This window comes from Hyperolius riggenbachi, chromosome 4, assembly GCF_040937935.1.
Source record: "Hyperolius riggenbachi isolate aHypRig1 chromosome 4, aHypRig1.pri, whole genome shotgun sequence".
NCBI classification, from domain to species: Eukaryota; Metazoa; Chordata; class Amphibia; order Anura; family Hyperoliidae; genus Hyperolius; species Hyperolius riggenbachi.
In genome coordinates this window covers 165581899-165602699 of record NC_090649.1, presented here as the reverse complement: position 1 = coordinate 165602699, position 20801 = coordinate 165581899, and the positions used below count along the sequence as shown (strand labels likewise).

The following is a 20801-nucleotide window of genomic DNA, read 5'->3' as shown; positions in this document are numbered from 1 at the left end:
AACAGCGTCTGTCGCTGCTATGGCTGAGGTCCTTTCTCAAGCTGTATTAGGCTCTAATAAAGCTTGAGAAAGGACCTCTGTTTGAAACCGCGTATGTCGCTGCTATAGGCTAATACTTTATACTTTTAAATACCATAAAAGAGCTATACATTACCGATGTGGTGCTATGGCTTCTTCACTTTCACTTCACTAGAATTTGTTTGACTCTGTGGGGCTACTTGGGTCCTTCCACGTCTGTCCCCATTTGGGTGCTTGGTCTACTTGGATCCATAATTTTTCTGCATCAGAAAAGTTGCATTTAGTGGAAACGGGCCCATAGGCATTGGAATCTGTGTTTCTGCTTCCAGAATTTGCGTGTACCGGAAACGGGCCTTAAGTGTTTGTGAACTGCGCTGGCGCCGAACGCACCCGGCAATGAGAGTAAAATCAAGGAGGCAAGCTGATGGGCCTGCTCATGCACAGTAGCCTCTGACACTGGGCGACACTCGGATCTTCCAGAAGGCTAGCGGCACTATGGAAGAACCAAGTAAACACCCCCGCTTCTGTAGTCCTTTAAAGGACAACTGAATTAAAAGGGATATGGAGGCTGCCATATTTACTTCTGGTTAAACTATACCAGTTGCCTGGCAGCCCTGCTGGCCTTTTTGGCTGCAGTAGTGTCTCAATCAAACCAGAAAAAGCATGCAGCTAATCATCTCAGATCTGACCATGTCAGAAACAACCTGATCTGCTGTATGCTTGTTCAGGGTCTACGGCTGAAAGTGGAAGATGCAGAGTATCAGCAGGATAGCCAGGCAATTGTTGCTTAAAAGGAAATAAATATGTCAGCCTCCTTATCCCTCTCATTACATTTGTCCTTTAACCTAATGGGGACCGGCTTAGTGCGAATCTACATCCAACAGGGTGTGCTGCCGCTCAGACTGGACGTAGATTCAACGTCGGTGAAAATGAAGCGCCCTGTCGCGATTGTGCGCACCTGAGGGGAGATTAAGTGGTCATATGACAGCAACATTTTTACACGTTGAACCGTAAAAAATGTATGCGTGGAACCACTCATGCGTAAAAATTTGTGTTAATGTTCCTGTACCCGCGGGAATGCGTAAAAATGTACGCAATGCGGCCCGGGGCAGTAGTTCTGGCGACAGTTTGCCGGTGTGTGTACAGTCTGTCGTCAGGCTGATGAGGCTGGTTTTGACTGATCCGCTGGGCGGATTGGTCAAAAACAGCCTTATCAGCCTGACAGACTGTACACACCAGCAAACTGTCTTCAGAACGACCGCTCTGCGGGCAGGTCTGATGACTGGTAGCTTGTAAAAGTCTGACGTGTGTATCAGGGCTGTGGAGTCGGCAATTTTGGGCACCTGGAGTTGGGGTCGGAGTCATTGATTTCATAAACTGAGGAGTCTGAGTCGGATGATTTTTGTACAAAATCCACAGCCCTGTTAAGTATTAAGCTAAGGAGTCGAGGAGTTGGAGTCGGAGTTGTGGTTTCATAAACTGAGGAGTCGGAGATGGCGTCGGATGATTTTTTTTCCCGACTCCACAGCCCCAAGTGAAGACTGTAAACATAAGTTTGGATGCGGCTGCCCCTGCAGGAGAAAGTCAGTCCTGTGATTTAACCCTTTGAATGCTGTTTTACTAAAGAAAAAAAAATGGTTTGTGTATTCTGTAAATCTTTTAGAGTAAAGAAGAAATGCTGGGTTTCATTCCACTTTAAGGGGGGTTAGGCAGCCGGTCCCGAAAGGGTTAAAGGTTGCTCACACAATGACTACGTATAAATGTACCTTAGCCAATGCAGCCAAAGGGCGCATATGGAGAGAATCTAGCAAGTGTTCTGGGCAGAAAGCCACTTTGTCATTCACTGCACGTCGCCAATTGGAGGTGCAATGCATCTGTACAGCATTGGCCTCCAAATTTTCACCCGAGGATAGTCTTGAACCCTGCTGTGACAGGCCTCGTACGTGTATACAAGGTGTATGTGCAGTAAAATGCACTGATCATACTGTCTAATACAGAGGAATATTGAGCATTGCTGAGAGGAATTCAATTGATGCACTGGGCTGCTGTACGGTTTGCAAATTCACTGCGGCACATTATTCTGTTAGCTGTCATTCTTGTGTAATGCTTAAAGTGTAACAGAGACAGTAATAAAGATAGTCGATATTTACCTGGGGTTCCTCCAGCCCCATAAGAACCTCCTGAGTGCGTCCGGTTGTCCGCAATCAGCCTCGGTAACTGGCTCAGTTGCGTCAGTCATGGTCTTCTGTGCATGCGCGGGAGGTAAATGCATGTGCAGAAGACCGCGACTGAGCCAGTTACCTGATTCCGGACGAACTGAGGCACTTGGGAGAATGGTGGGGGCTCTGAGCTGCTTATGGGGCTGGAGGAAGCCCTGGGTAAGCATCAATTATTTCTTTAGTACTGTCTCTAGTTTCCTTTAACGTGAACCTAAACTGAAAACGAAAAAAGTTTAATTTACCTGGGGCTTCTTCCAGCTGCTCTTTGTCCTCCCACTTTTTTTTTTTATTTATTCATGAAAATAGGTCCTCTAGTATTTTCAAGAGCCTTGTTAGGTCAGTTAGGTATGCTTTAGCCAGTATTTTTTTTTTTTTCCTTTTGATAAGCTTGCATAGTACAGTGTAGATTTGCTCTTACTACACCTGTGTGCCAAGTTAATTTACACTAAATGGTTTCTACAGCCTGTATGATTGCCACCCTGGAAACATTGTGCTCTTACCACAGAACTTTAGGTGTCCTAATGAGCTTATTATTTATTCCTAGATATTGGTAGACACAGTGTGGGCTCTTTCCTATTTGACGGATGCTGGTAATGAACAAATACAGATGGTGATCGATTCTGGGATTGTGACAAACTTGGTCCCTCTTCTGAGCAACCCAGAGGTTAAAGTTCAGGTGAGTCTTACAGATGTGGTGCAGACATAGGATCTAGAACTCCGTACACACGGCAGATGGAATTTGGCCAAGTCATCTGATGATTTCCCACTCTGCCAACAATCCAGCGTGTGTACGGCAGCTCCCAACTGCTCAGCTGAGTATAGTGTTCCCCACTTACCTCTCCGCAAGACATCACAAACGTGCCACTCTACCGAACCTCCCTTCGTTCTGTGTCCAAATGTCGCTAACTTGCACGCTATTCATGGGTCTGTCAGCCTCCGCTCTGCAATGTCACTCAAGGGATCAGGTGCTGCCATGTTGGTATTGCATATGTATGGGCCTTAAGGGTGCGTACACACATGGGATTTTACCACTCCTATGCCATATGAGGGCCAACATATTTTGAATACTATGATTAGGTTGTTAAGGTAAGTGCTCACACTACATTGAAGTGGTAAAATCTGCCAATCATTGGTCAATAAAAATTGGATGTGTACGTGCCCTAAAGCCTGGCACATACCTTCAACTTTGACTAATCACTGACCAATTTTACCACCTTCATGCAGTACGAGCGTTCACCTACACAATCTGCTCCTACTACATGGAGATGATAAAGTTGGCTAATTATTGGTCAATCAAAATTAAATGGGTGTATTAGACTTTGGCTTAATGATTGTTGGTTATTTATGCATGTGGCTAGTGTTTCAGTAGTAATTGCTGCTCCTCTTCCCCTTACAGACTGCTGCTTTAAGAGCTGTTGGTAACATTGTCACTGGAACAGATGAACAGACACAGGTTGTTTTGAATTGTGATGCTCTTTCACATTTTCCAGCATTGCTTACTCATGTGAAAGAGAAGATTAACAAGGTACGTGTAATGTGCTTCCAACCTTTTTTGTGTTTGCTTAGGCAGCATTGTAATATTCTAAACGTTAACCTTCATTAGTCTGGCAATGAGGACAAGTAATGTAACCAATCATAGTTTCCTGCTCCTGTGTAATTTTTGTCATTTGTAAAATTAGATATTTTTCCATGCAATGTTCAGTACGCCCTATTTTCCTCTGTATTCTGAATTAATTTTAGATAAAACCTGAAAGGGTATTGGAACCTCTGTTAAATGTTCAACTGCATATACCTTACAGAAGTTTTCTGTACATCCAGCTAGGGACAGGATGATATGATATCTCTCCAGTGGGTATTTGTACAGCAGGAATAAAGACCCAACCAAGGCCAGATTTTTCATAAGGCAACAGAGGCAGATGCCTTGGACCCAGTGAATGCAAAGGTTGGATGGAAGGAAGGCAGTGCCCATGTTAAAATGAGCTGTATTATGCAAACATTAGTTGCTTGGCATGGAGTGTGTTAAACAAAAAAAATTATGCTCCGTGCAAAACAAACGCACCTAGGTTTAGAGGACAAAAATCAGGGAAAACAAATATATGCTAAACCTAAATGGTGTGTCCATGATGCAGGGAAGGGGTGCCTTGTGGACCTTCTCCACCAAGCTGGTTTTCTGTTATCCTAGCCCATTCTGTCCCCACTAACCACGTTACACTTACCTCTGCTGCCCTAACAGTTACACTAGTCCCTGCTGCCCCACCAGCTACTCTAAACCTGGGGCGCCCAATAGCAATCTACCGGTAGATCGCGGCTGCGTCCTGTCAATCTGCTGCCGTGCAGCCGCAGATGTCAGATTTTGCTGTCATAGCAGCATCAGAGGGAAGAGGCGTGGCTGAAGGGGAGAGGCGCAAATGAGACGACAGGTCTCCTCCTCCCCAGGCTGTGTGACTTAGTGTCTCCTCCCCTCCAGGCTGCCTGTGAGACGTGCACAGAGTCTCCACCCCTCCAGGCTCTGACAAGTGCACAGCAATGTGGCCAAATAGCTTCAGAAGGATTCTAAACCTACTTACACAGCAAATATTTTCAAACGGGGGAAAAGGATTGTGTGACTGCCTAACTGCTGGGATAAGGAGGGGGGATTCATGACACTGGGGGAGAATGCTTCTGCAGCTATTTGTTGGGGGAGAGGGGTGGACAACTCTGTGACTGCTTATGCATGCTAGGGGGGGGGGGGGGGGTAGATCTTGTGGACTGCAATTTTTTAAGTAGCTCGCGACCCCGAAAAGTGTGGGCACTCTCTGCTCTACACTAATCCCTGCCGTCCTACTAGTTACCCTACACCTATCCCAGCTACCCTACACCTATCCCTGCAGCCCCACCAGCTACACTGCAGCAGAATATCTTACCTGATCCAGCCAGCGCCTGCAAGTCCTTTTCTCCTCCAGCTTCTTCGTCTGTCATGACCTGGTGTTTTGAGGCCTCCGTCATTTGGGGGCCCAAAGTGGTTACTCAGCTTAGAGCCATGTTTGGGCTTAACCCAGCTCTGTTACCCATTGGAGAGATGCTTTTCCATGCAAACACAAATGTGGTTTGCCAAAAAATCCACATTTTACCAGGGCTAATGGTGAAACTTTACAGACTCAGCATGGTGTTGGTTTAACATTCTGTATTTATCCTTTGTAGGAGGCAGTGTGGTTTTTGTCCAACATCACTGCAGGAAACCAGCAGCAAGTTCAAGCAGTTATTGATGCTAACCTAGTGCCAATGATCATACACCTTTTGGATAAGGTAATGTTCTGTATGTTTAGCCTTTTATTGAATTTGTAAAGCCACTATGCAGGCAAAACTTAAATCCAGGTTCGTTCACACTGAAAATCACAATTTTCATTGCAAACGCACTGATCTGATGGAGGTTTTCTCCATTTATATAGCATGCAATTAATTAGCATGTGATTTAACGCAAACGCATGAAAAATGCAGCATGCGCTACTTTAGCATTTGGGTTAAGAATCAACTTGCAGCAGTGTGAAAGGGCAGTGTGTTAATCAGCGCTGCGTAATATGTTGGCGCTTTATAAATACAATAAATAAATCAATAAATAAAATCACAGTGCCCTTGTGATCAGCAAATCATGTCAGATCCTCAAGACGGATCAGAACTCAGGTGGTATGAAAGGGAACTGCCGATAATGGGTCCCTCTCCTTTTTAAGTACACTAGCTTTACGTGTTTAAAGGAGTTATCAGGCTGTTTAAAGTAAAATAAGTGCTACTTACCCAGGGCTTCCTCCAGCCCCAAGCTCCCAGCATGTGCCTCGCCGCAGCTCTGTAGTCAGCCGATCGCCGCAGCTTCCTCCCGGTCCCCGGCGATGTCGTCAGGCCAACGGCGCTGTTAATCACCACCACGTGGAGCGGGCTGCACAGGCGCAGAACTACTGCGTCTGCGCAGTCCGCTCCGGTCTACGTGGCGGTGATTTACAGCGCCGCTCGCGCAGGCGCAGTACAGGCGACATGGAGGCCAGCCTGACGTCATCGCCGGGGATAGGGAGGAAGCTGTGGCGAACGGCTGATTGCAGAGCTGCGGCGAGGGACATGCTGGGAGCTTGGGGCTGGAGGAAGCCCTGGGTAAGTAGCACTTTTTTTACTTAAAACAGCCTGATAACTCCTTTAGTGTGAGTGTTGAGAAAAAGGCAATTACTCCAGTTCATCTTTCTGTGTGGCAGAGATTATCAAACCTTAAACGTGTATACTGTGTCCGTGTATTTCCAAAGACTTGTGTATCTGTACTGCGCCTGCGTAAGCCTGGACTCCCGGTGTGCGCAGTATGCATCCGCTTGTCTTCATTAAAACTCAGATGCTAACTCTTAGAAGCCTTCATGGAGGCAACCCAAAGGGTTATTTGACGGAGTTGGTCATATAACTGCACTGGGGGACAGTGGGTGGAACGAGAACACAGAGAGAGGACCAGGAAGGCTCTATGGGATCCAGAGCCTTCCCTCTTCTTGGGTAAGTATCTAACTTTAAGTCTCTTCAGGTTTAATTTAGGCATATTTTACTAAAGTGGGAGGGGAATGGACTCGCAGGCGCTAAGCTAGCAATTTAGTAAAGTGAGTCTTGTGTGACTAATTGTGCATTTTGGCTTTTACTCTCTGTAGGGTGACTTTGGGACACAGAAAGAGGCTGCTTGGGCAATAAGTAACTTGACAATCAGTGGACGGAAAGACCAAGTGAGTGATATTTTATATTGACTTACCTAAATTGTTTCATTTCATGAGTTAGGCATGAGGTCTTTTTTTTGGTCATTCAGCGCTGCATTTCTGCAGGCCTTAAAATGAATCTGCTTGTCTAATACCGGGCATACCCGGCTGCGATTATGTGCCGGATCGAGCTGCTGGCTCGATCGGTCCCCGCGAGGGGCTGCTAATTAGCCGCTCATTTATTCTATTGTTCTCCCTGCCGGTATCGAGCAAAGTATCGATCCGGCGGGGTATCGGACACGTCGGATATTATCAATCGAGCCATCAGCAGTGTATGCCCAGCATAAGTGCCAGTGACCTGATACATCAAGCTGTGATATTTTCATGTGATAATGCTTGGTTGCTAGGTGAAGAGATAAACCCCCTTGGCGTTATGATTCTTTCTGGATTTTAGGGTCTAAAAGCGGTGCATTTTTTTTTTGCATGCTTTTTTGGATACTAAAATCTGGAAAAAAAATCCTGCTGCTAGGGAGTTCTGCAGCAGCCCAGCAGTCACTCACCTCCCTGGGATCCAGCGCTGCAGTTTTCCCTCCGGGTGGCATTGTAACCCTAGTATAGTGATATTAGGGAGGTGAGTTAAAACGCCTGCTGCGCACTATACTCTGTAGAGACCTCCCGGTGGCTACCACGAGTTCAGTTCCGGGGTACCGCTCCTGGCTTTTTTTTTCCCACCCCGAGCTGAACTTATAATTACTGCTAAGGAGGTTAATGACATGTTTCAATATATGGAAGTATAACATTTGTGCTAGTTTCCCCTCTTGCAGGTAAACTTGTTTCCACTTTATTCATTTTTTTTTTTTTTCAGGCTTTCGTGCATTTACAATTTTACAATATTATCTGTGCTCCTCCCATTCACGCCACACATCAGACTATTGTACAATGTCTTTTTGTTATTCTAAGGTAGTGGATGTGTGATCTTCTCAGTGTATTCTTTCTGCCTTGTGTGGGTGTCGTGTATGCTCGGGTGAGATGAAAGACAAATTCACAGGCAGAGTGGTTGGTATGCCACTCAAAGTACTGAAACCAACCATAGGTAGCTGGCACACCAGAACATTGGTTAATATCTCCATTTTGTTTCCAAAAGTGATTTCTGGCACTACAGATTCCCATTTTTATCAAGACAATATATATGAATACATGTAAAGTGCACACTCAGATTAGTGGCTTTGAATATTAAATGCTCCTGTGGTGAGAGATATTTTGTTATGCATGCATAATCTCTAAATTCCCTAGGCACTGTGTGGCCTCTTATTGTGCCCAGCCTACCCTCCCTACTGCTGCTGTTGCTCCCATTCACAGTGGTGACTACAATGTTTGTGGCTCATGCTCTGTAAGGCCTGTGCACAGCAGACACTTCAGAGACCAGCCTGAGCATTCATGGTTCAGAAACCTTAAGAATCGTATGTGCCCAGCATACTCCCAGCAATGGCTGCTATGCACAAGCACACTAAGTCGACAGAGCATGCGCCCCTGAGTTCCGCTGGATATGTTATTTGGGCTTTTGTAGTGATTTTATGACTTAAATTAGAAATTATTTAGTTTTGGATTGCTATAGTCTCTGTGTTGATCAAAGGCAAAGCAAATTGAATTTGTCCTTTTAGCTGATTGGTCGCTATCATTGAGGGAAATCATGGGAGTTGGCTGTAGAGTATTTTAGAACTTTCCCCATCAGGGTTGCTCTGTCCAGACAACCGCCTCTGCTTCCGTGTAGTTACTCTGCCCTTTGAGACCTAAATTGGGATGCCCTTGTGAAACTAGCTGGGATTGGCAGCTTGCTCTACCTTGTAGTGTCCTATCAGTTCTGCTTCCCACTTTGTCTAGCAGACTTCTATGCCAATTTGTAGCACATGACTGCCTCCCATTGCTCTAACCAAAGCCATGTAACGTTTGTATGTATAGCTCTAGTGCATAATTGTGAAGATTAGGTGAGAGGTTTGAAAATAGTTTACCCGCTCGAAACCTCTCCAATTTTTTTCACATTTTCTGCATACACAAAGATATAATGCATCTTTCATTCTTTCATATATATGAAATACTTATTTTCTAAATCAGCAAGATTATCACTTATATACAGTGGTTTGCAAAAGTATTCGGCCTCCTTGAAGTTTTCCACATTTTGTCATATTACTGCCACAAACCTGAATCAATTTTATTGGCATTCCACGTGAAAGACCAATACAAAGTGGTGTTACATGTGAGAAGTGGAACGAAAATCCTACATGATTCCAAACTTTTTTTTTTTTTAAATAACTGCAAAGTGGGGTATGTAATTATTCGGCCCCCTGAGTCAATTCTTTGTAGAACCACCTTTTGCTGCAATTACAGCTGCCAGTCTTTTAGGGTATTTCTCTACCAGCTTTGCACATCTAGAGACTGAAATCCTTGCCCATTCTTCTTTGCAAAACAGCTCGAGCTCCGTCAGATTAAATGGACAGCGTTTATAAACAGCAGTTTTCAGATCTTGCCACAGATTCTCGATTGAATTTAAGCCCCATCTACAAGATACGATTCTTTGTGCGATTCCATTACGATTCTATTTACGATCTGATTAGATCCGACATGTCCGTTCGGGATTTGATTCAATTCGATTTGCCATTGTTTTGCAATGGCGAATCAAATCCCGATTAGGCATGTCTGATTTAATCGGATTGTAAATAGAATCGTAATCGAATCGCACAAAGAATCGTATTGTGTAGATTGGGCTTTAGATCTGGACTTTGACTGGGCCATTCTAACACATGGATATGTTTTGTTTTAAACCATTCCATTGTTGCCCTGGCTTTATGTTTAGGGTAGTTGTCCTGCTGGAAGGTGAACCTCTGCCCCAGTCTGAAGTCTTTTGCAGACTCCAAGAGGTTTTCTTCCAAGATTGCCTGGTATTTGGCTCCATCCATCTTCCCATCAACTGACCAGCTTCCTTGTCCTTGCTGAAGAGAAGCACCCCCAGAGCATGATGTGGCCACCACCATATTTGACAGTGGGGATGGTGTGTTCAGAGTGATGTGCAGTGTTAGTTTTCTGCCACATAGTGTTTTGCATTTTTTGGCCAAAAAGTTCCATTTTGGTCTCATCTGGACAGAGCACCTTCTTCCACATGTTTGCTGTGTCCCCCACATGGCTTGTGGCAAACTGCAAACGGGACTTCTTATGCTTTTCTGTTAACAATGGCTTTCTTCTTGGCACTCTTCCATAAAGGCCAACTTTGTGCAGTGCACGACTAATAGTTGTCCTATGGACAGATTCCCCCACCTGAGCTGTAGATCTCTGCAACTCGTCCAGAGTCACCATGGGCCTTTTGACTGCATTTCTGATCAGCGCACTCCTTGTTTGGCCTGTGAGTTTAGGTGGACGGCTTTGTCTTGGTAGGTTTACAGTTGTGCCCTACTCCCATTTCTGAATGAGCGCTTGAACAGTGCTCCGTAGGATGTTCAAGGCTTTGGAAATCTTTTTGTAGCCTAAGCCTGCTTTAAATTTCTCAATAACTACCTCTAACCTGTCTGGTGTGTTCTTTGGACTTCATGGTGTTGCTACTCCCAATATTTCTTAGACAACCTCTGAGGTCGTCACAGAGCAGCTGTATTTGTACTGACATTAGATTACACACAGGTGCACTGTATTTAGTCATTAGCACTCATCAGGCAATGTCTATGGGCAACTAACTGCACTCAGACCAAAGGGGCCTGAATAATTACGCACACCCCACTTTGCAGTTACCGTATATACTCGCATGTAAGCCGACCCCCCAGCTTTCACCTGAAAAACAGAGAAAATGATTGACCCCCATATAAGCCGGGGGTAGGAAATGCTGGCCGCCTTATTCCCCTAGTGTGTCCCAGTATCGCTAGTATAGTGCCCAGTATCGCTAGTATAGTGCCCAGTATCGCTAGTATAGTGCCCAGTATCGCTAGTATAGTGCCCAGTATCGCTAGTATAGTGCCCAGTATCGCTAGTATAGTGCCCAGTATCGCTAGTATAGTGCCCAGTATCGCTAGTATAGTGCCCAGTATCGCTAGTATAGTGCCCAGTATCGCTAGTATAGTGCCCAGTATCGCTAGTATAGTGCCCAGTATCGCTAGTATAGTGCCCAGTATCGCTAGTATAGTGCCCAGTATCGCTAGTATAGTGCCCAGTATCGCTAGTATAGTGCCCAGTATCGCTAGTATAGTGCCTAGTATCGCTAGTATAGTGCCCAGTATAGCTAGTATAGTGCTCAGTATAGCTAGTAAAGTGCCCCAGTTTAGCTAGTATAGTGCCCCAGTATAGTCAGTATAGTGCTCAGTATAGCTAGTAAAGTGCCCCAGTATAGCTAGTATAGTGCTCAGTATAGCTAGTATAGTGCTCAGTATAGCTAGTATAGTGCTCAGTATAGCTAGTATAGTGCTCAGTATAGCTAGTATAGTGCTCAGTATAGCTAGTATAGTGCTCAGTATAGCTAGTATAGTGCTCAGTATAGCTAGTATAGTGCTCAGTATAGCTAGTATAGTGCTCAGTATAGCTAGTATAGTGCTCAGTATAGCTAGTATAGTGCTCAGTATAGCTAGTATAGTGCTCAGTATAGCTAGTATAGTGCTCAGTATAGCTAGTATAGTGCTCAGTATAGTGCTCAGTATAGCTAGCATAGTGCCCCAGTATAGGTGGGTGGGTAGGTAGCTAGTGCCCCTCCCCGCTCCCCCCCACGGCCGCCGCTGCTATTACCTTAGGCGGCGCCGCTTCCTCTATCCCAGTCCTGCTCCGGTAACTAACTAATTCACAGCAGCGCGATGCCGTTACTATGGGAACCGCTCTCTATGGTTTCCTCCGTCATCACAGCAGCGGGGGGCACGCTGCTGTGAAGTAGTTAGTTATCGGAGCAGGACGGGGATAAAGGAAGTGGCGCCACCTAAGGTAATAGCAGCGGCGGCCGCGGGGGGAGCGGAGAGGGGCACCACCTACCCACCCACCTACCCATGACTCGCAAGCAAGCCGACCCCCCAACTTTTGGGCCACTTTTGGGGGGTGAAAAATTCGGCTTGCTTGCGAGTATATAAGGTATTTATTTGTAAAAAAAAAAAAAAAAAAATTTGAAACATGTATTTTCGTTCCACTTCTCACGTGTACACCACTTTGTTATGGTCACATGGAATTCCAATAAACTTGATTCATGTTTGTGGCAGTAATATGGCAAAATGTGGAAAACTTCAAGGGGGGGGGGATACTTTTGCAAACCACTGTATTGCACAAAGCAATAAGGCATTTTCTGTACTGTAGTGCTTACATGCCATTCACCAATACCAATTGTTTTACTTCTGTACTGGAGTTAAGGTGCATGTTCTAGATTCTGGTTTCCATTCTAACTATACTAGAATGCTATGGCTAAAGAATTGCAGATAAATAGTAAAATCTAGTTCTAGCTGGGCACAGTCCTTGGTGTAATGATGCAGAGGAGAGGTGAGCTTCAGTCCAGGCTTTCCATGCAAGAGCCAGTCAGGCTGATTAATTAACCAGATGCCAGCTAATTAATCAGCAGCTACAAGGATTGATTTGGTAGATATTTGCAGGAAGGCTAGAATTGAAGTTCCCCATTAACTCTGAGCATGATTACTATTTACTGCTGTACATTATTAACTCTTCTTGATACATTCTCTGTAGCTTTTTTCAACTGTTTTGTCTTCATAGGTGGCATATCTTATCCAGCAAAACGTAATTCCTCCATTCTGCAATCTGCTCACAGTGAAAGACGCCCAGGTCATACAAGTTGTTTTGGATGGGTTAAGCAACATATTAAAAATGGCTGACGATGAAGCTGAAACCATAGCCAATCTTATTGAAGAGTGTGGAGGTAGGATACATGCCAGCTTTGTACTAGAACATATTGGATATGTTATTTAATATATAGTTAAGATACATTTTACCCATGCTGTAAACTTGGACAGAACCTACTTCTTGGAGGGGAGAAGGGATCTTGTATAAAGTATACAGGTTGTTAGGAATGTATTACCCAAGCAAGCAGATTCCTAATCTAAGTTGACCCCACTGCAGGTTCTTAAAGGACACCCGAGATGAAAATAAACGAATGAAATACACGATTGTATCGACCTTCCTTCTCCTAAAAATGTCCTTTTAAGATATTCCACTTTTAGTTTAAGTACATCTTTACATTGGAAGTGAGATGTACTTGCATGTCACTGTATAGATGCACCGCATTATTAAGGTGCAGTGCGACTTTTCGGCAATGTTGAGGTGCTGAATGTTGAAGAGTAATCCCACCATAAATGATTCTACATAGTAAGTAAAGGAGCCTTATTGCATCCTAAGGACTGGGACTTGCCAAGAACATTTTATAAGCCCTTCAAGTGGAATCACACACCTTATTACATTAGGAAGAGGCCCAGGCCTTAGTGTTATTTATTACTGAAAGGACAACCGAAGTAAGAAATATATGGAGGCTGACATATTTATTTCCTTTTATTCAATACCAGTTGCCTGGCAGCCCTACTGGTCTATTAGGATGTACGCTTATCCTATAATGCAATAGGATGCAATTATTCAGTGTCTGAATAATGCCAGAAACAAGCATGAAGTTAATCTTTCAGATCTGACAATGTCAAACACCTGATCTGCTGCATGCTTGTTCAGGGTTTATGGCTAAAAGTATTAGAGGTAGAGGATTAGCAGGATAGCCAGGCAACTGGTATTGTTTAAAAGGAAATAAATATGGCAGCCTCCATATCTCTCTTACTTCAGTTGCCCTTGAAGTTGGCTGCAATTTGGTAGATGCACAATAATGAAGAGCTAGTTTTGCCAAGTTGTCTTGTAGAAGTGTTTAGTTCTTCAGATAGAACTACAACGTAATTCGCCAAGTAGTTTTTTCGGAATATTGGATGCACGATTTTCACAAAAATGTGCCCTATGTTCTAAATACAGGAAGTCCCTGACTTATGAACGCTTGTGGATACGAACTGCCGACCCGTCGTGATGTTGGGGACTCCCTGCATTTTCCCCTGTCCTCCTCCTGAGTATAGATTAAAGCTGTGGCAAGCGCGTCTCTCACCTCATCCATCATCAGAGACTGCTCCTCTCCCACACTATTCCCCTAGTGCTGGTTTTGTATAATAGTGCAATCATCAGGAACTGCCACTAGGGGAGTAGTGAGGGAGGAGAGGTCTCTGATCACCATGAGCTCCGATGGATGAGGTAGGAGATGTGCTGCCGCTGATTATAATCTATACATGGGAGAGCGAAAGAGGACACAATTTTGGGGAGAACATCTGCAAGATGTCCCTGAACCATAAATGCACTAGGTTTAGTAAGAAAAAAAAATGTCCCTGTTTTCTGTCCAAACCTAGGTGCATCTTACAGTCCTGAGCATCTTATATTCCGAAAAATAGTATATTTTGAGCTGCTTGTTCTAGTTCCAATAGCAATTTTAGGGCTTATTTGCACATTATTAAATTTATTGCAAAAATATTTTTATTTTTATTTTTGCTAACGGTTACATCTGCTAGGAATATTTTTTTTTTATTGCTGACACAATATTGTTTGCCCCTCCTAGGTCTGGAGAAAATTGAACAGCTGCAAAGCCATGAGAACGAAGATATCTACAAACTGGCTTTTGAAATTATTGACCAGTTTTTCTCATCAGATGATGTAAGTGCAATAGCAGTTACTAGTAAGAACTCCATGGAGTTTCGTTTGTTAGCACATTTAGAATTGTAACTTGCATATTTAGAATGATGTTGTCCTTCTAAATTTGTCAGCTGACGAAAGTTAATATCCCTGAAATTCCCTCTATAAATTCTGCTTTCTGCCACATACTGCTTTAAAGGGAAGGTTCAAGCAAAATAAAAAAAATGAGTTTAACTTACCTGGGGCTTCTACCAGCCCCATGCAGCCATCCTGTGCCCTTGTAGTCACTCACTGCTGCTCCAGTCCCCCGCTGGCAGCTTGCCGACCTCGGAGGTCGGGAGCCGCATTGCATACATTTTTACGCATTCCCGCTAGTGCAGGAACATTAATACATACATTTTTACGCATTACTGGTTCAATGCGTAAAAATGTACGCATTGAACCAGTAACGCGTAAAAATGTATGCATTAATGTTCCTGCACTAGCGGGAATGCGTAAAAACGTACGCAATGCGGCCCCCGACCTCCGAGGTCGGCAAGCTGCCAGCGGGGGACTGGAGCAGCAGTGAGTGACTACAAGGGCACAGGATGGCTGCATGGGACTGGTAGAAGCCCCAGGTAAGTTAAACTCATTTTTTTATTTTGCTTGGACATTCCCTTTAAAGCTAAAATATAACTAGAGCCTAGAAAAGCGTGGCCTAAAAATTGAACTGCAGGGAAAAGAGCTTTATACAGATGCGTTGGGTGTGCTCCTATTTCATGTACTGTCCCCGTGGAGTTGGAAGGAGAGACAACTGAGCTGTGTTGTGCCAGGAAGACCCTTGTTGTTAAATACTTTCAGTTGGTATTTTTGCATTACTTTTTTTTTCTTTACATTTAGCTAAGCACAAATACAATAACCTATTAGATAAGGTTTTTATGATAACCTCAAATTCTGATTCTGCTGTTAGCATATCGTCTCCCTCCTTTTTGTCTAAACATTCTTTGCTGCCACATGTTGTTTGTCTGACTGCACATGGCAAAGGCTAGAGCAGAAGATGTGTAGTTGCCACTCAAACATCCAGTCATACTTACCTTTTCACTAGATACTGACAGCTCTTTAAAATGTGTTAATTGAGCCCAGGAATTTCAAATTACCATTGTGAAAACCATAATTTGATAGTCGTATCAAACCTATTACTAAAATGATCCCAGGGCAACATTGTTTTGTTTGAGCCTTGTTGAAAATTTGGACCACTAGCCTCACTACTAACTTATTAGTAGCCCATGTGTTGCTGCATTTCTTATTCACTGTGCTCTTTTGTTGCTCTTGCAGATTGATGAAGATTCTAGCCTTGTTCCAGAGACAATACAAGGTGGAACATTCAACTTCAATTCATCTGCCAATGTACCAGCTGAAGGGTTCCATTTTTAGGAAGATGTGTTGGAAGTTAGGTACAGTGCAGCACTGAAAACTGGTTTGATCCATCAAGCTTGGCTCATGGGATCTGCTGCTGCATTAAATCGGAGACGGAAATGTGCGGACTTCATTTGGATGACCGAAAAGACCAAATGATGTCAAGATGGCGAGTGGGTGCGAGTGAGAATGAATGGCAAATGTAATGAAAACTTCACACCGAATGCTTATATAGGTTGTGCAGAGGAAAAGGGCTACAGGTCAAAGATCTTCAGTGCCTGAGAGGGATCATTGATCTAACAGAGCAAATGAGGAAAATGCAGTACTCTCATCATCAAGCCTTGTAAGCATATAAAGAAACCTATGGGTAGGATACCCACACAAGTCCAAGGAGAATGAGCCCAGGCCTTGCTAAGACGCTCCGTATGAATGGACAGCATTGAATGAATGTCTGGACACAGCGTTATGGAGCCAGGCTTACTTTACGAACGTGAGGCTATTCATTCATGAAGCAGACTCCCAGACTAGGAGTGGCGTATGTACGAGAGTATGGGTGTGGTGCTGTATGTGGACGCATGCAAGCTTGAATCGCCTTCAGGGGTCGATAAAAATAGAAAATCACAATAAGTTCATAAGTGTTATCTTACACTGGACGTGAAAACAAAGACCAGTATAGCAGCAGAATTTTGGTTTACTTCTACAGCCTGTGTGCTTTTGTTTTATTTTACCTTTTTTTCTTTTAGTTTCTAACTTGTATGGCTTGTAATTTTTAAGTTGCTTATACATGGAAGCGTCGGAAGAAGGCAACCCCTGTGCATTATGCACCAGATAAATGGCGGTTATACAGTCTGTTCCATATCAAGCTGATTTGTGTGCAGGAATTTGTACAATGAACAGGATTGGCCCTTTGCGATTTATTTTTCCTCCACAGAAGAGTTGCTATACAGAAAAGAGTAGAACCAAGCAACCAGAGGTCTAAAAGAAGAAATCCTTTCATTTTCAGAGATGAGATTAATATATTTGCATGTGGAAATGGACAGCATAGTTTATTTCTAGATCCCTTTTGTTGACTCCTGTACAGATTGTTTCAGTTGTGGTAGAAGCTGTGCTGTATTTCAACCCTATTTGTTTTCAGGTGTTTGTTTTCTATGAAAATGATATGGAAACCTACAACATTTGGTGCATATGTACTACTAAATTCAGACAATTAGGAGGTGTGATTAGCTGTATAATCTGATTCATGGATCACCACCTTTGCGCTGCCTAGGCAGTGTGATTGTTTTAGAATCATTTTTATCTTCGATGTAGGCAGCCATGAACAATCTATTTTGAGCCACTTTAGGGGAGACCAGGCTAACTATGATTATTATTTTTTTTAAACTTGCATCGATTGTGCAAACAGATGCAAGTGTCTTTTAATTGGAAGACAGCCTCTGTGTTTGAGGCAATGCACATTAAATTAAAAGCAAGATAAGTTTATTTGTATAGATTGCAGAACTTTCTAAGGTGGCTCATTGTAGGAACTGCTGTGCCTTCCCCTTGAGCACAAGTGTTGCATGAACAACAAGTCGCTTTGATAAGACATGCCAAGTTAGCCACCATGAGCATCAGTAGCTACTTTTTTTGTGTTTAAAGTTTATCTAGTAATTCTGAAACACTGTACAATGGATACAGATTATTTTGTGACTATAACTTTGTTGGATTAGAGTATTTTTTCAGCATTCCTTGTCATCTGAAACATGATTACAGTTTAAGACTAGAAACGAGAAAACCAGCTTGTAAAATAATGTAGAAGACAAGCTAGGCTGTCATGGGGAAATAAAAAAAAAGTAATGCTTACGACAAGCTTTTGCCTTTTTATTTTCTTTCTTGCCTAGTAGAAACCTTAATGTATAGATCTGTATATTTTATGTATAGGATATCATGTACAAATGAAGAGTGTTAATGGAAGACCTATAGATATTTGGTTTCGTATAGAGATATACAGAGCATGTGTTTAGTCTCCTCACCCTCTCCACTTTTTTTTTTTAATTTTCCTGATGGACACCCCCTCCCCACTCAAACATGATGCAGTGAGTTGCCAACTGGCCAAGCTGAATATTGTCAGCTGTTTGCTGTCACTGCATGCAGAAGGTAAATGCTGATACCACTGAGTTTTCAGTATTTGTGTTCGCCTTCTGATCCCCTGAATGTCGCCATGCAGGTGTAGAGCTAGGTATGAGGGTGTTACTGCTATCCTGGGCAAATGGCAAACATGGACTGACAATTACCAAGCACTGCTATGAAGGTATAATTATCATTCCATTTCAAAGAGATCACAGAAGCGTGCACCTTCCATCCAAGGCTTTATTTCCACATAGGTGACAGTGCAGCATTTCAATGTGCAACAAATCGCATCAACATGCATAGTCAAATGTAAAGTGACGGACCATTGTGGCAGTTCTTACGTGTCCATGTTGTAGTGGGTCAGTGAAAAGGAGGTGGGTGGTAGGCACAGAGGTGGCGAGCGACAGCCGTTTCGCGTCTCCTGACTGTCAGGAGACGCGAAACGGCTGTCGCTCGCCACCTCTGTGCCTACCACCCACCTCCTTTTCACTGACCCACTACAACATGGACACGTAAGAACTGCCACAATGGTCCGTCACTTTACATTTGACTATGCATGTTGATGCGATTTGTTGCACATTGAAATGCTGCACTGTCACCTATGTGGAAATAAAGCCTTGGATGGAAGGTGCACGCTTCTGTGATCTCTTTGAAATTGATTGAACTGTTCCTTCCTACTCTCAGCGGAGCACACATCGAGTGACAGTTGTTTAGAGTCGCAGGCATAGCCATAGTGGCCAGTGAAGTTTTCGCCTGTGTTTACTGCCTGTGTTTATCACTCAGTATGGGATGTGCCACACCATAATCTTTATCCTACCTTGCCATACAATAATTATTCCAGCTGCAATATTTTAACGCTTTCTCCACCTCCACTTGTTTGTTCATTTATTTTAATTGTACAAGTAGGCCTCTATAGATCTGTCAGCGTTACACTTTCATCACGATATAGAGACACCTGTTTAATGTTTTTTTTACAGATCACACCAAACCGCTAAAGTTCCATATTATAGCTGCATGAAAATGGTGTCTGACATGAATATGGTGTGGCAAGTTTTAAGAGCATATGCATCACATTGTCACATAGACCTGCTAAACCCTGCAAGAATGATCACTGATGGAATCCACTGACCACCCACCACCCCCTATCCCCCAATTCTAGGATACAGACAGTTTTGGAGAACTACGCAGTGAGCAGTGCATCTCAGCGTGTTCTGGCCCTTTTGTTAGATGCTCTCCCCCTGTTTAGTGACCTGAGCATGTGGGAGAAGTGATTGCTCTGTCTGAGCCCATGGCAGCCTCATGTCATGAGGTAAGTATTCAGACTTTGAGGGGGGAGAGGAGTCTTAAGGGGCTGGAGGAGTTAACAATTTGTGCTGTAGGGTTTTTTTTTTTGGGGGGGGGGGGGGGGCGGGCATGTTCTCCCTGGCCCCCTGCATATATGTATACCACCATCTCATCTATCCTTGCTACTGCTGCTAATTGCAGTGTCTGCGGCCATTGCAATGCATGCTGGGAAATGTAGTCCATAGTCCAATGTAGTCCACAAATGTGAATTGTTCTGAAATTATGCACTTTTTTATGCAAATATATGCCGTTTGAAAATGGACCAATCAGTTTAACCCATGTTTAAATTGATTGGTCCATTTTCAAGTTGCAGACATTTGCATAAAAAGTTGCATACATTTGCATCAACTCGGAACAATTTGCATGTCTGTGAACATCCTTACAAACCACACTATATACACATACTGGTGTTCTGTTTTCCCAAGCCATCATTTACAAACATTTTGTGGTATTGTACATAGACAACCTCTGTGTACAGTTTGGGATAGTCAGGGAAAAGCTAACAGTTTTGAGTTGATTCAAATTTTATGTAAAATGTATGCAGCTTAGAATTGGACCAATAGCAGCAACTGCATAATTGGTTGAATTCCATGCTGCATACAGTTAAAATAAAATTTGTATTAACCTTAGCATATTTCTCCATGTACTGGTTTTAACAAATATTGGCCCAGAGTTGTATGGTGAGGGAGGGTGTGCTATGTGTCCTACTAAGGCAAATGGGCTGAGAATACTTCAGCTGTGTAGGCTTCTGGCTGGAGATTAATGTGTGGGGTTAACCCCTATTGATCATGTCTGGCTATGACCGTTTGTGTGTGCACTTAAGAAAAAAAAATGCACAGAATATTTAACTTCAAGGACTAATTGCTGTCCTTTTATTCCCAGAAAAATCCCCACCATTACCGTTTAGAGATTTTCTATTAAAGTTAGGGGTAAGCAATCCTAAAATAATGTTAAATAAAAATTGCTATGAAAATCTGTTGTCAGAGCGCATAAGCGCATTAGATTTCCAATAGCGCAATCCTAAAGTGGTGGGATCTACGCCTGTGCTGGGTAACTAGTAACATTTAGTTTTAATACTTATTCAGAATCGCCGGTCACACTGTTCTCCCATCTCTGCAGGTCCCTCGCTCTGCAGTTGCTATGACAGCAGTGCTCTGTGTGCCAGTCAGAAGCCTCTTTCATTGGCTCCTGACCCTGTCCATCAATGTGACCCAGTCCATCAATGTGACCCAATGCGATTCACATTCGCTTTCCTGACCGGCTCACAGAGCTCTGCCGTCAGAGATGGCAGGGCAAGTAACCTGTGGCAGTGCGCACAGCGGGCTAGTTGAAAGCTACGTCCACCTGCTGGACGTAGATTTCA

General features: G+C 43.5%; 1 protein-coding gene across 1 annotated transcript in view; it reads left to right on the top strand.

The window, feature by feature from the left end:
- KPNA4 (karyopherin subunit alpha 4) overlaps nucleotides 1–17833 on the top strand; it is a 70628-nt gene extending 52795 nt beyond the window's left edge. The window contains exons 11-17 of the mRNA XM_068280932.1: nucleotides 2782–2913; nucleotides 3634–3762; nucleotides 5418–5522; nucleotides 6887–6958; nucleotides 12644–12806; nucleotides 14520–14614; nucleotides 15908–17833. Of these exons, the coding sequence (XP_068137033.1) occupies nucleotides 2782–2913; nucleotides 3634–3762; nucleotides 5418–5522; nucleotides 6887–6958; nucleotides 12644–12806; nucleotides 14520–14614; nucleotides 15908–16006 (795 nt within the window). The 3' untranslated portion in view covers nucleotides 16007–17833. The remainder of the gene's footprint in view (nucleotides 1–2781; nucleotides 2914–3633; nucleotides 3763–5417; nucleotides 5523–6886; nucleotides 6959–12643; nucleotides 12807–14519; nucleotides 14615–15907) is intronic.
- Nucleotides 17834–20801: the final 2968 nt, after the last annotated feature.